The following is a 14285-nucleotide window of genomic DNA, read 5'->3' as shown; positions in this document are numbered from 1 at the left end:
GCTCGCTACTTTGGGTGCGCTTAATTTGAGGTTCCTTGTTCACCGCATTTTACATCACACACCATTGTCAACTGATTGACCCCGCCCACATGAACAACGCCGGCAATAAAAACACACCTACATGCCTAAAACGTAACAGCGCTTTTTTAATATCGCGACATGAAAGTGCAAAACTATTTTGCCTTGAAAATAGTCCTAGCAATATTTTACAATTAAGCTCCGTTTACAATAACAACGATAAACCTATTTGTAGATAGAAATCACAAGAAAAGCATTAATATGGTTTGATGGTACTAATATCGATAATGGAAACGTATAAGATTCATGCTCTGGATTATTACCGATGTTGGTCTGAGCATGTAGTAGCCTGCAGCGCCCCCTGGTGGTCAGATTGTTGAATTGGACAAACAGTGACAACCGTCCAAAGCTGTACGGCTCAGAGGAATCTGAGTATATGAGTATGTGCCATTACGCTCCCACGATCACTTTCAGCATGTCACCGCCTTTCAGTGCTGCGTGATGTCCACTTAAAAATAAGATTCAAGATTCAAAAAACTTCATTAATCCCAGAGGGAAATTATTTTGCACACATTGATCGCTGTCACAGTTAGAGGTACACACAAGATGGTGGGGAGATTAAAAATAGGAATGCTAACACATCTACACACACTCACATCTAAGTACTGGGTGAAGTTTTATTATACATGTTATTGCACGGATGAAGATCAACCCTTACAGACGAGGAGGAGGAGTTGCACAGGCTGATGGCACCGGTAGGAAGGTTCTCCGGTGGCGTTCTGTGCAGCACCTAATACTGATCAGCTGTGGCTGAAGGTGCTCCTCTGTCCAGCCACACACTGTGTGGGGGTGGAGGTGTTGTCTATAGAGAGGAGTTGGACCAGCATCCTCCTCTCAGCTACAGCATGTAGGGGGTCCAGCTCCACCCCCAGAACAGAACCAGCCCTCCTGATCACTTTGTCCAGTCTGTTACTGTCTGCTCCATTCATGCTGCTGCCCCACAGACCACAGCCTAAAACACTGGACCCACAGACTCATAGAACACCCTCAGCATGGAGCTGTAGACGTCAAAGGACCCATTGGCCCTGTCTTTGGACCCCTCAGTCACTGGCTGCTGGACCTGACCAATGGTTTGTTGTTGTCCATCATTGTCATCATTGAGGTTCATGAGGTTCACAGAGAGCCTCTCAGTCAGTGTCTTCAAAGCAGCTCTGCAGAGCAACGCGGTCCTCATCTGTCCACCTTTTAACAGTTTTAATGGTGCCGACGGCCTTTCAACCTGAGGTGTGTGTTGTGGCAGCAGATGAATCAAATTGTGATCCGACTTTCCTAGAGGGGGGAGGGCAGTGGAGGAGTAGGCATCCTTAACATTAGTGTACATCAGGTCCAGTGTCTTCACACCTCTGGTGGGACAGCTCACAAACTGGGTGAATGTAGGAAGTGCACATCAACCGGAGATCATACAGAAAGCGTCAGGATGTCTGGATTGCAGGTTGGAGGCGACTGTTTGTATGACGTCACACGCCGCGACAGGAGGGGGGAATGTAAACACAGTCGAGGATAACGTGTGGAAACTCTCTGGGTAAATGATATAGACGAAGGCCCACGGCCAGCAGCTGCAGGGCTGCGGATCTCTTTGGCCGTCACATGTCCAGGATGGCACCCCTTATTGTTAATAAAAAATAAATAAAATAAAAAACAATGAGCTATGAATAAAGTGCCCATACTTTACTCACACACCAATGTTTCACTTTTTTCTGTTGATTAGTAGTAATATCACTCAGGTTGACTGAGGGAAGTTTGAGGTCGGTGCTGTACCACAATAAAGTTGTGTTCACAAGCTAAAGCAGCTCCACTTGCTCGTGTCCAACTGGCTCAGACCCAACATTGAGTCTCCAGCTGAAAAACACTCTCTCACTACTAGGTGTAATATTCTAAACTCCTCATGTGGCTGGTTTTTGTGCAGTCAATGACACATGTTAGCCACCTAATGGCAGAAGGCATGCGTTGCCAACACAACAAGAAGCAGATTGAGCACTGACCTTTTTGTTCTTTTGTGGTCAACGTCAGTTACATTCATCCATTCATTTTCTAAGCTGCTTATTCCCTAATGCGGGGTCGGGGGGGTGCTGGAGCCTAACCCAGCTGGCTATGGGCGAGAGGCAGGGTCCACCCTGGACAGGTCGCCAGTCCATCGTAGGGCAACACATAGACAGACAACCATTCACACACACACACACACACACACACCTACGGGCAATGGAGAGAGGCCAATCAACCTAATGCACGTCTTTGGACTGTGGGAGGAAGAGAACCCATGCAAGCACGGGGAGAACGTGCAACTCCACACAGAAAGGCACCAGGGCTGCCTCCGGGAATCAAACCCAGAACCTTCCGACGGTGCTACCCACCGCACCACCGTGCCGCCCTATGTCAGTTACAGTTTTTCAATAATGTTTTAGTGAGAATATTACAATATTACTAAAATATTATTGAAACAACATGACTATATCCACATAAATATGGTTTTGCCTTGTGAAGGAGATGGAGACACACATTTTGGAGCATGTTTTGAACCAGTAGTTCACATGGTTTGGACGGTATTGAAATATTATAGTATTATTTATACTAAAATATTATTGGAAAATATGCAAGATCACTTGATCCTCATAAAAATGGTTGCGCCCTAATGAAGAGATGTAGACACACATTTTCGAGCAGGTTTTGGACCAGTAGGTCACATGGTTTGGACAGTATTAAATCATTACAGTAAATATTTATACTAAAATATTATAGAAAAATATGACTATTTCCTGATAAAAATGGTTGTGCCTTGTGAAAGAGGTGTAGATAAACATTTTGGAGCAGGTCTTGGACCAGTAGGTCTTATGGTTTGGACGATATTGAATTATTAAAGGTCCATGCACACACTTTTTTCATGCTCCACAAAGAATTGTTCCTTGATGTCTCAGTAAGGTGTCTGTAACTTTTCATGCCAAAAAGGGGTTGTAGATCGCCCACACGACCCGTCTGAAAGAGTGTGTTTTAAGCCCTCGTCCACAACGCTCTGTTTTCGGAGTGTGTCGCAAGCGAAGTTGATGGCCACACCCCTTTGAGGAAGCGCATAGATCCGCCGCGGGAATCAAACGTCACGGTCACTGCATCCATTGTAACAGCGAAACTGGCTACCTCGTCCTCGTAGTGGAGTTCAACCATATGTTTGATTCAAAATCTGACTCTGAAGTCGAAGTGGTTAGAGTGTGGTTGGAAGTGGTTTGACTGGCACAAGGTACGTCTAACTGGCAGATTCACATTTAATTTAATTTGATTTATATAATACACAACTTGATTAGCTGCTAATGCTAATACTAATGGTTGCTAATAAGCAGCCTGAATTAATACAACAGAAACACAACACAACTACAGCCTGTTTGGGAGCATAGCTTGATAAACTAATATAAACTCATTTTTACATGTTTTTTTTCTTTCTCGTTCTGCTGCTGTGTGAAAATAATGTTTCCATAATGGGATCTTCAGCTGCATCTTATATTTTGCCGTATTTGACTGTAATTAAGTGCCAATGTGGGAACAGTGAATGCCTAAAGACGCCTCAACCAGTTGCCTAACCTACTGTCATGTATGGTTGATGATCCAGGACTAGAGCCAGTATGATTGAATGAATAATATACAGTATATCAGACAATTATACATGCATGGAATAAATCAGTATCTCAGAAATTCATAAAAAACTTTAGAACATTTTACTATTTACAGATTAATCATAATGTACCTGGGAACTCTGATTTACAAACATAGTTTTGTTTCTAAATACATATTGACCTAATATATTTTTAATTGCTTTTAGTAAGGCGTATGATATATCAAGTGCTAATATATAACTAATAGATGTAAATATATAAATATATATTGTTTTTTTTCAGTACTATGTGTGTATCTCAAGTTGTTGCAGGTATCTAGCCTAGAAGTCTTGTCAGCTGGTGCTGGGGACTTCTAGGGCGAAGAGTCCAAGTCATCCCATCTTCCCTGGTCTGGATCAGGGCAGTGTTTCCTGAGGGACAAGGCACCGATGCTGGACTTAGACCACCTGTAAAATACCTAAATTATTGTTTTTGTGGCAATACCTCAATTAAAATTAAATAAATTAATTTAATATTATAAAACATTTGACTGTTTTCCCTCATAAAAAATAGTTCAGTGAAACAGCAATAGTCAAAGCCAACTTTATTTTCAACTAATGCACCAGCACTATAATGCTGGATAAGTTACCGCCACAGTTTAATTTGCCGACCACAAAATGAACGAGTAGGATTCATAGTTATGTTAAAAGCATAGTTTCTGGAGTGGAACAGGTACAGTCATGGGCAGTTGGCTGGGGTGATGTGAGGATATTTTTTGTCTTCACGTGTCGGAAGACATCGGAAGCAGTGCAGCTGCTGTACAGATGGAGAATGCAGCTGTTTTCCTTGACACCACTCTAGAAGGTATAGAGAATAGAATAGCAGATTAATGAAATGACCAGTATTTCCTATGTATCTGACAACCCTCACAAATGCAAACAATATATAGAGGTAGTTAGATCAGTTGTAATGGTGTTTGGAGCAAACACGTTTTCAACTTAGCTTTTATAGTGCTGGTTTGTTAAATCTTAGCATGACATTAATGATCTCCTTTCTGTCAGGTTGCTCAAATTCTGCTCAGAGGGCCGGTGGGACAGGGATGTTGACATGTACATGTTTACATACCTTTGCTCCTGAGGTGAGCAACAACTCTTCTACAAGGTAGCAGCGTGTCCACAGCCTGCAGTGGCGTCAGTTTGAGAAGCGACCTCCTTGCCTTTCGGTAGCTGACATGCGTCAACCTGTATAAAAAAAAAAAACACGCCACGTTTACAGCTACAGTAGCTGACTAGATAAGCAACACATACGAGAAGACAGCAACAACATACATGTTAGACTTAGAACTTGCCATAACCCAAATTCCCAGGTCTACTTGGGCTACGTCGTACACACGACAGGCTCGGTAGTAATTAGAAACACAGCTGACTCTCACAACTTACTATCGCTAGCCGCTAACACTAGCCGCTAGCCACTAACGCTGCGCTACCCTCGCGCTAGCAGCTACAATGTGAGCAGAGTGAATGACCTCAGTACCATATATCACACAATTCGACTAGACGAATGCTAGAGACGCTTGGACTCAAATTGCGTGGAAACACCTTGCAACTACAGATGTCCAACTCAAGACCTCCCACTTGACTCAGCGTCAATCTCTTGAAGCAGAAGTGACTGCCGAGCGGCTTATCTGCAGTTTGAACGGACGGTTGTTTTAATATGTCAGAGCTTTATAAACGTGGAAAGCGGTCTGGAGATGATCTATAAGATGATAGATGATCTATAAGATAGACAGGTGTTACATTACGGATATCTGTAATGTATTTATGACAAGTTCACAAATGTAGTTGTGAACTTGTGTTGTGAACTACATTTTGACAAAAACAATATTTTTATTAGTCAGACATCAGTGCTGTGCAAACGGCTCTTCTCCAAAGCTGAAGAGGTGTTGAGAAGCTGATTAAAGTCATGTTCTGTGAAAAAATAAAATAAAAGTCTTTGATTTAACTAAATGACAAATATGTCTCCTCAATGTAGTAATAAACAGAGTTGCAGTAGAACCAAATACAGCTCTAATAACATCGGACTATCAAACATATTTGCCACATCAAGGGTACTTATACATTATTATCCACAGAGAAACACAATTACACACCTTTGATTAAATAAGTTTTACTTGACAACAAAACATGGACTGTGATCCTGAACAACCACATATCAGCGAGGAAGCAGTTCCCACGCACAACCAGCAGATGTCATTGTTCTGACTGTGTCATGATGGTGTTGAGCAATGTGTCGATTACAGCCCAACTGTGTCATAGTTGTTCAGTGATTCATGAGGCTTCGATTTCGCCATCTCTACTTGCAACACTGTCTCTCTCTGTCTTTGTAGCTGTTAGATTCAACTGTTCTAGCAATTAGCATTCCTTACACAGGAGGGAAGCTACATTATGAACAGAGAAACTTCTGGAGTACATACATCAAATAAGTATCAAGCATGTGCTTACGTTTGGGGAAGCAGCAAGTGGGCGCTTCTTCAACCTGAGTGACTTCTTCTTCTTTTGTCTTTTAAATGGCGGGTGGCAACCAACTGAAAGGTGCATTAGCGCCACCTACTATGCTAGCGCGCACGGAGAGTGATTGAAACGAAATGTTTCAGGTACATTTAGGGGTCCAGGTTTGTCTGGGCGGGCCAAAGCTGGTTCTGTGAGTTGTCAAGCGAATGCAGACGTATCCAGTCCGCCAAATTTGAAACAATGGTTCTTCAACCGGATTAAATAAACTCTCAAAAATGTGAAATAAGTAGGGGACATACTTCAAACACACCAGGAGTGTCTTTATGTGACCCAGGTAGTCAAATAAACGTACCAGAATGTCCAAAAAGTGAATTTTGCATTTGCAGGCACCTTTAATTTTCTTGAAAATCCAAATAATTTATCGACGGTCCCTAAGTCAACGTCTTCATGTGCCAAGCGGTCTCGTTGTGTCCGCGTAGCGAATGCGGAACGCGGACCGCGGGGTCTCTCTGCTGCAGCGTCACTGATGTCTCGGCTGAGAATAAATCTTTCAAAATAAAAGCCCCAGCGCAATTTATTACCTTTCATAGCAAGATTTCTGGTTCTGACTAAATAATTTCATAGGTAGTAAGACTATTATACAGTTTAGCAATTTACAACACAAATGTTCCGTAAATCCTTTCAAAATAAAAGCATACTTAACTTTTTTTGATTTTTGATTGTCAATGATGTCTCTTGTTCAATTCTTGTTCAATGTTGTTGACACTTTGATGTTTGTCAACCTTTTGTTTTGGTCATCTTTTTAAGGTTTTTGTCAATTATTTAATCGTTGTCATAGTTGTCATCGTTTTAATCCTTGTCAACATTTTTTCGTTTTCATCGTTTTTTCGTAGTCAGCAGCTTAATCAGCGTGTGGCATCGCTACGGCAGCAGAACAGCTCTCCCACGGAATTTCTCGGAGAAATTATTTTCTTTGGTTAAGTTTTATTTTTAATGCTGAACAGCAAACTGGAGTAAGTGAAGTTTCAATGCAAATATTATGTCAACGTCAAAAGTTGGTAATCATTTAAAATAAGCAATTAAACTGAAGCCTGGCTGTTCAGACAGAGCACACGTGGGACTAATGTGGATCAGAACCATCTGCTGGTGTGTGCACTAGAAACAGCATTTCCTCTTCGTCAACTCTTTTGAAAGCACCTTAGTCACTACCGCTAATCGCGGCTCACCTGCTGACGTCACTGGACCAGGTATGCATCATCTACACGCATAATTTGCAGGTGAGTGTGGCTGAATGATTGCGGCAGGGAACTGCCCCAGTTTGCCAGCGGCGTCTATAAAGCAGGTCGGAACACGCAGAAACGCTTTTCATTAGCTCCGACAACGCGTTTGAACAAGTGATGAGGATGACGACGACGTGACTTGAGCAGCTCCAGCAGGTCGCCTGGGTTCAGGCGTTGGCGTCTTCTCGTTCGCTCGTTGCTCCTCCTCCACCGCCTTGAGCTGAAGTCGCAGATCCGCTAGAGGAAGCAGACGGAAGGCGGCCGCGCGTAGAGACGAGGGCGCAGAGAAGGCGGACAATGGCAGAAAACAAGACGGGCCCGAACCTCCAGGCTGGAGCTGGGATCTTTGCCAAACGGGTCCAGAAGTCTTTGAATCGAGCCCAGGAGAAGGTGAGCTGGAGAATGGGGTTAGAGTGGTTAAAGAGCAGCTCCGTAAGCTGAGCCTTGGACTGAGCCAGCTCCACCACCTCTAACACAGGGGCTGGAGAGGCCTTGGGTCATCACTGGCTTCAGGAAAAGTGCCGGACTGCAGATTAATGTTCCTGGTGATGATCCGTTATGAGGTTGGGACTGATACAGACTCCAGCATCACTTTCCCAAAGTTGAGGAAAGGTGTCTGTGCACAACCACAACCAGCCTGGTCTCGTGTTAGTCCAGATTTGACCTGCTTACGCGATGTACAGTATAACAGACTCTTTGGCTTCTGCTGCCAGAGCTCTGAGCTGTTTACTGCTGTTTGTGTGGACACAAAAGCTACCACTTCCTGAATGTGCACTTCCTCTCGCACGCTGAGCCTTTCTCACTCTGGTCTGATGTTACTGCTCCACCTAATCTGCAGCGTGTTGTCAGGGTGCTTTCACACGGCTGAAGCAGAGCCTGTTTGGAGGAATCATTGCAGAAATGGCAAACTTTTACAGTAATTGTCTGAATCACCTAATCTCAACTGAATGTCATTGTCGCGTCGTCTGGGCTGGATTTGTAATCTGACAGCAGCACTGGGGAATAAAAGCATCAGGCTTCACACTGTGTTGACAGCTGGAGCAGAAGCCTGGTCACCGGTCCATCCACCACCATGTCTGCTGGGTGGAGGTCAGGTGTGGTTCAACAACCATCAGCCACTTAGCGTCCTGTAATGTTGTTGCTGGTGGGGATCCGATGACTCTGATCGTTTCATGAAGTTTATACATCTGATTCACCCTCCTTTGACTTGGGAACATACAGTATATGCAAATGAGTGCAGATGTTACAACTAAGGTTTGGAGCAGCCAGCTCAAAAGAAAAGCCTAGCCAGAGATGGAGGTGGGTCTGCACAGAGCTGGTACCCAGGACTGGTACAGGAGCAATGCATTCTGCTTTCCCCAAATACTCACAAGAACAGGTCAAGTTTAAGTAGAACTGATATCAACACTGCTACAGTTAAACCTCTTCCTGAAGGGGAGTAACTGAGCAACAAATTCCCACACAGCAATAAATGAGCTAATGGGAGGTTCATTCATGTAGTTCTGGAAGCATCAGGATGCTACAGACCTTCATCTGTCTGATATTATTGTCTATGTTAAATCTCTCTCTTTTGTCTCCCAGGTACTTCAGAAACTGGGCAAAACCATGGAGACCAAGGATGAACAGTTTGAGCTTTGCTTTCAGAACCTCAACAAACAACAGGTACAGAAACATGATACTGGGTGGTTTATAGACGGGTCTGGGCCCAGTTTGGTCTGGACACAACCTCACTACATGGTCAGATCGTGAAGGTCCACTTCTGCAGCTCTAGTAGTGCCTAAGTGAAAGGCCCAGGAATGAGATGCTACTTTCACTTCCGTACTAGCAGCACACAGCAGATGTAGTGATTGTTGTTAACTGCTGAGTCTTTCTTGGATTGTACGCAGCCAGAAACGGGCTCATTTCAACGTGAAGAATCACTTGTGGAGTCACTGATGCTTTTATGTCATGCTCACAGGTTGACGGAAACAGGCTGTTTAAAGATGTCCGAGCCTACTACACAGCAGTGAAAGGTAGGTCCTGAAGCCCCAGAGCCTGTGGAAACCCAGTGCCTGGGCCGTTAGTGTGTAAAAGGGAAGTGAGTTTCTTCTATTCTTGGACCTGGCGTTGGCTTTTGTAATTCTGTCCTCGCTAACAAACAGCAGATGCAGCGTTCCTTCATTTGTGTCAGGAAACCACTGTTGTTGAAGGTGTAGCAACACGAGCACAGTCCCTCCAGAAGCCTGTGTTCTGCTAGATGATAGACCCCCGTGGAGTCAGGCTTACATGACTCCTGCTGTGTCCCACAGCTATGCACGAGGCCTCCAAGCGTCTGTCCCACACACTGCGGGACATCTACGAACCGGACTGGAATGGAGTGGAGGACCTCGCTGTCATCACAGACGTATGTATCCGACCAGAGGTCTGACCAGCTAAATACAGATCATTTACACATTCAGGGAACTCGAGAAAGTTTGACAAAGTTGATGAAACAAACCTCTTTCCAGTTTTTCATCTGATTGTAAAAATCTGTTTTTTGATGTTAGTGGTGTGACTAAAGGCTTAAACGCTGCAGTGGTAGATAGATAAAGTGCGTATATATTGTAGAGCTGCTGTGACTTTAGATGCGTAGACATAAAAACGTAGTTCGCCGTAGTATGGAAACTAGAAGGGCAGAGCTTTTAATGTTGGCTGTGCAGATATGGCTCAGGTCACCATGGCAACCCCACCATGGGTTTTAGACATCAACATCAACATACTGTACAGATCAAAACTTGTTTTTGTTTTGCCCCCATTGAGGCAATGTCTACAACAAGGTGAACATCACGAGCAGATCTGACGTTTACATGGTAAACAAAAGCATATTTACACATGGAACAGGTCCATTCAGCCCCCGTCAGGTTCTAATCACGCATTTATTTTAAAGTCAGTGATGCAAAATATAATTGAAGATGTGTCGCATTGCACTGATGTGAAGTTGTGGGTCTCTGTTAGAGTGAAGACTTGTTGTGGAACGACTTTGAGGAGAAACTGAGTGACCAGATTGTTCGCACAATGGAGAACTATAGCAGCCAGTTCCCTGAGGTCAAGGTAACCTGACGCTTGTACCTTGAACCAACGCTCCTTCAGGCCAGTGTGGCATTGTTACTTAGTAGCTGCTGCTTCATAGGAACGCGTTGCTAAACGTGGGCGTAAGCTGGTGGACTACGATTCGGCACGGCACCACCTGGAGGCCTTGCAGAGTGCCAAGAAAAAGGATGAGGCCAAAATAGCCAAGGTGGGATCAGCATTCCAGCAAAGCTCGAGTAAAATGTCTGACTATTTTACATCCACATTTAAATCCCCCCAACAGGCAGAAGAAGAGTTCAACAAGGCCCAGAATGTCTTTGAAGAGATCAATACTGAGCTGAGGGAGGAGCTGCCTGTTCTCTATCAGAGGTCTGTCAGACTGACTCAACAGGCCCTAGGTTGGACAGGCTACTGTACGTAGACTAGAGCTTCCAGTACAGGGATGACATATGTAACGGGACGAGATGTTTACCTGCCACCAGGTGCCATGAGAGATGTAATACTAAGACTACGTAGAACATACAGAGCATTGTAGAGATGAACAAGAACCAAGTTACTTTACACTCATTATAGGAAGAACATAGATAAACATGTCTGGAGGCATCAGACACACCTAGTTGATGTAAAGCTGTGTTTGTGTGTGTGCGTGCCTGTGTGTGTCTGTGTGTAGCCGTATAGGTTGCTATGTGACCGTCTTCCAAAACGTCTCCAACCTGAGGGACGTCTTCTACAAGGAAATGAGTGTGGTGAGTCACGCTCCATCCCAGTCACATTAGTTGTTTGTGTGAGTATTATCACTCCAGTCTTTGTTTTTTTTGTGCTGCTTCGCAGCTAAACCACGAGCTTTACAACGTGATGAAGAAACTGGAGACTCAACACTCCGGAAAAGCTTTCATCATCAAGGGTCTGAACAGGCAAGGCTTTGTGTTGTGTTGCATTCCCACATGTCGGTAAGTCAATAACAGCAAAGCTGCCAATCAAATGTCAACATGCTGTTGTCCAAACAGCACTTCTGGCAAGTCAAAGAAGAGGAAGTCTCTGGTCATCTCCAACCCCATTCCCTGCAACACAGCATTCCCAGCAGACCATGTCTCCATCCATTCCTCCACCACAAATGGAAAAGAGGCAGTGCCTTCATCTGCTGCTCAACAAGCCCCAAGTGTGTCTGAACAAATGAACGAGCCAGAAGATGTCAACTCGTCGGACTCCGAGTTCAGCTCCAGTGGCACAAACACTCCCCAGAGGCAGTCGGTGAGTGACCAGGAGAACAGCAACAGGAGCACAGCACCGAGTACGGCGGACGCAGACGCAGACGAGGAGGCAGACGCAGACGCGGACGCAGACCACTCTGATGACTCTGGGGTGGGGGTCCCGAAGTCAGAAGCTGCTCAGTCCAATCTGTCTGACTCCGCTGACAGTGACGCTCCCCAGAGTCCTGAGCAGGACACGAGCGACCCTCCGGCAGAGGAGGCCGAGCCCACACCGTCACCAGTACCTGCCCCTCGTTCTTCCTTCCGCTCCACTGAACAACGCAGCCTCCTACCTGCTAAGCAGGAGCAGGAGCAGGAGTCCGAGGAGGAACCAGATGCTGAGGAGTCCGGTCCGCCCGGTTTCTTATATAAGGTACGGCTTAATGCTTTACTGCCATAATGTGATAACCTGACAGGAACCAGCACACGTTGAGGTGCGCATGCTGTGCAGTGCTTGTTGTCACTGGTGGTCCTGTGTTAAACCAGGGGGTGGCGCTGGTGAGCCACGCAGCATCTGAGCAGGGCCGGCTTCACTTCCAGCAGGGAGACGTCATCCTCGTGCTCTCCGAACCTCAAGAGGTTGGTCTGTGTTCTTCTCCTGTCTAACACTAAACAGGAAGCAGGGATTTATCTTGATTAGCGAGTCCGTTCATTTGGAGACCATGCGCCCTGTAATGTTGAACAGCGTGGGTCTGTAGCAGCCGGTCGTGTGATCACAGTGTTGCTTGTGTCAGGACGGGCTGGTGAGGGCGATCCGGGAGGAGAGCTGGAACCAGCACAGAGACGTGGAGCACCACTGTGGGAGCTGCTTGGAAGAGCTCCTCCAGCCTGTTGAGGACTGAGTGAAGCAGCGGCTTCACGCTCCACCTCCTGAGCGCTGGCCATGACTTGTGCAAACAGATGCCCACGCATGGAGGGAGTCCGCCCTCAGGCCACGCGGTTCCTCACAAGATGATATCGCAACTGAGCTGCAGAACCGTTGGAAATGCTACAGTATTTAGACATGTGTATTTTCAGTCTTTCTATGAAACACTGTGAGGTTTTACATTGATGCTACAATTGTGTGTAAAATGCCCCAATAAAGTGATCAAGGATGTTGTGGTGATGTGGCATTTTAATGCTGTTGTAGATAAGCACCTTAATGCAACACTACAGATAAAGAGAAGAGCATCAGAGCGTCTTCCGCAGAGGAAATGAAGCTGTGATCTAGCACTTACTGTAAGCAAACAGTCATCAGCTGCTATACGTTGTTAACCTAGAGTCAATTTATGGTGTTGGCTGCTCGTTTAGCTGCATGTGAAAGAGTTGGATCAGAGAAAATCCTCCTGCTAAAGTTGTGCTTTATTCTTCTATACCATTATTAATGGTAATCCATGATGTGATCGTTTAATCATTACGCCGGTTGATCATCTGCTTTATTTATTATTCAGTAACCAGACTGGGCTTCACTAATCCAAGTCCCCAGGTATACTCCAGCAGGATATGATTGTGGTTTTGTGGCTCTGTAGTTGTGTCATGGGGTGAGTATGTGACATACGGCATCACGGCCCCTGTCTGCCACCAGTGGTCATTGCCTGCGTTTCCTGTCCAACAGTCGCTTTCCCTGTGGGCGTGTCCAGTACGTCTGTCTTCCAGTGCATTTCAACCAAACCCCTCAACTTAATATGTGATTCAGAAAAAAATGATTGACTGGATATAAACATCTGACGCCTGGTCCCCTATTCTTTATTCTTTGAACCACTGCTTATGACAAAACCTTCCACCTTGATGGTTTGATGCCGAACATTTCTCAATAACAGCCCAAGAGAAGCAGCAGTAAACTAAATGCAGAAAGCAGGCTGTTCCTCGGGTCCCCTGGGTTCCACATGAGAACACACAGCTGAACCATTCCTGCTAAATGAAGTCACAGACTTAATGTAACACTGGCCTGACTTAGGCCACAATGTTCCTGTGAAATAATATCATACACATAATATACGCATATAATGTGTTGTGATGTACAGCTGAGAAGACATATTAAGACAGGTTCCCACTGACACACAGGGGGCACTGTGGACTCAGTTCCAGCTTGAGTATAATGTGTTTCTTGTGTCCTTCACTAAGAAGCCTGTGTCTCCACTGGCCTCGTGCTGTTTTGCTTGTTGGCTAAGAAAACACACACACACACACACACACACACACACACACACACACACACACACACACACACACACACACACACACACTCTAAAAGATTAATTTTGGAGAATTTGGGAGTTTTACCAGTTTCGGATGCTCTTATTAATTACAACACTGACACCTAAGCAGAAAGCATGAACTGAACAATATACATGTTTTTGCGGATAAGTCATTTTGGAGGCCTCAGCTTGGAGTGCACTGCATCATAGAGTAGCCCAGGGCGATCCTGGACCTTCAGTTCCAATGAAAGGAACCCTGATTGGAGGGTGGTGGTCAGGGATGGAGTCAAAACTGGAGTCCTGCCTGGAGTCATGGATGGAGTAAAAAAATCCTTCTCATACAGCATCAGAGCCCGACACACAA

At 45.1% G+C, this 14285-nt stretch overlaps 1 protein-coding gene and 1 long non-coding RNA gene across 3 annotated transcripts; one reads left to right on the top strand and one right to left on the bottom strand.

Annotated features, from left to right (window-relative positions):
* Nucleotides 1-4243: 4243 nt before the first annotated feature.
* LOC114856016 (uncharacterized) lies at nt 4244-7229 on the bottom strand. Its single transcript, XR_003786010.2, has 3 exons — nt 6158-7229; nt 4782-4897; nt 4244-4513 (listed from the first exon to the last, which is right to left on the bottom strand). It is a non-coding gene; the product is annotated as an uncharacterized LOC114856016 (long non-coding RNA).
* Nucleotides 7230-7346: 117 nt separating this feature from the next.
* On the top strand, nt 7347-12842 carry bin2b (bridging integrator 2b). Of its 2 annotated transcripts, none has more exons than XM_029151943.3 (12): nt 7347-7413; nt 9028-9108; nt 9404-9458; nt 9735-9829; nt 10420-10515; nt 10595-10702; nt 10778-10863; nt 11165-11240; nt 11326-11408; nt 11502-12117; nt 12231-12323; nt 12479-12842. In XM_029151943.3, the coding sequence occupies exons 2-12, from the start codon at nt 9052-9054 to the stop codon at nt 12584-12586; spliced, it is 1473 nt and encodes a 490-aa protein (XP_029007776.1). In that variant the 5' UTR covers nt 7347-7413; nt 9028-9051; the 3' UTR covers nt 12587-12842. The 2 variants fall into 2 exon arrangements, with proteins under 2 accessions (XP_029007776.1, XP_040926894.1); XM_041070960.2 differs by lacking the exon at nt 7347-7413 and adding an exon at nt 7563-7836.
* Nucleotides 12843-14285: the final 1443 nt, after the last annotated feature.

Source organism: Betta splendens, chromosome 5 (assembly GCF_900634795.4).
Source record: "Betta splendens chromosome 5, fBetSpl5.4, whole genome shotgun sequence".
Taxonomy (NCBI): Eukaryota; Metazoa; Chordata; class Actinopteri; order Anabantiformes; family Osphronemidae; genus Betta; species Betta splendens.
The sequence above is the reverse complement of the archived record's forward strand: the minus strand, read 5'-3'. Positions and strand labels throughout refer to the sequence as shown.

Excerpts from the sequence above, each read along its gene's own strand:
- bin2b (XM_041070960.2), top strand. The coding sequence starts at position 7,744 with ATGGCAGAAAACAAGACGGGCCCGAACCTCCAGGCTGGAGCTGGGATC. Across the intron at positions 9,830-10,419 it reads ACCTCGCTGTCATCACAGAC|AGTGAAGACTTGTTGTGGAA; the intron begins GTATGTATCCGA and ends GGTCTCTGTTAG. Across the intron at positions 12,118-12,230 it reads CGCCCGGTTTCTTATATAAG|GGGGTGGCGCTGGTGAGCCA; the intron begins GTACGGCTTAAT and ends GTGTTAAACCAG.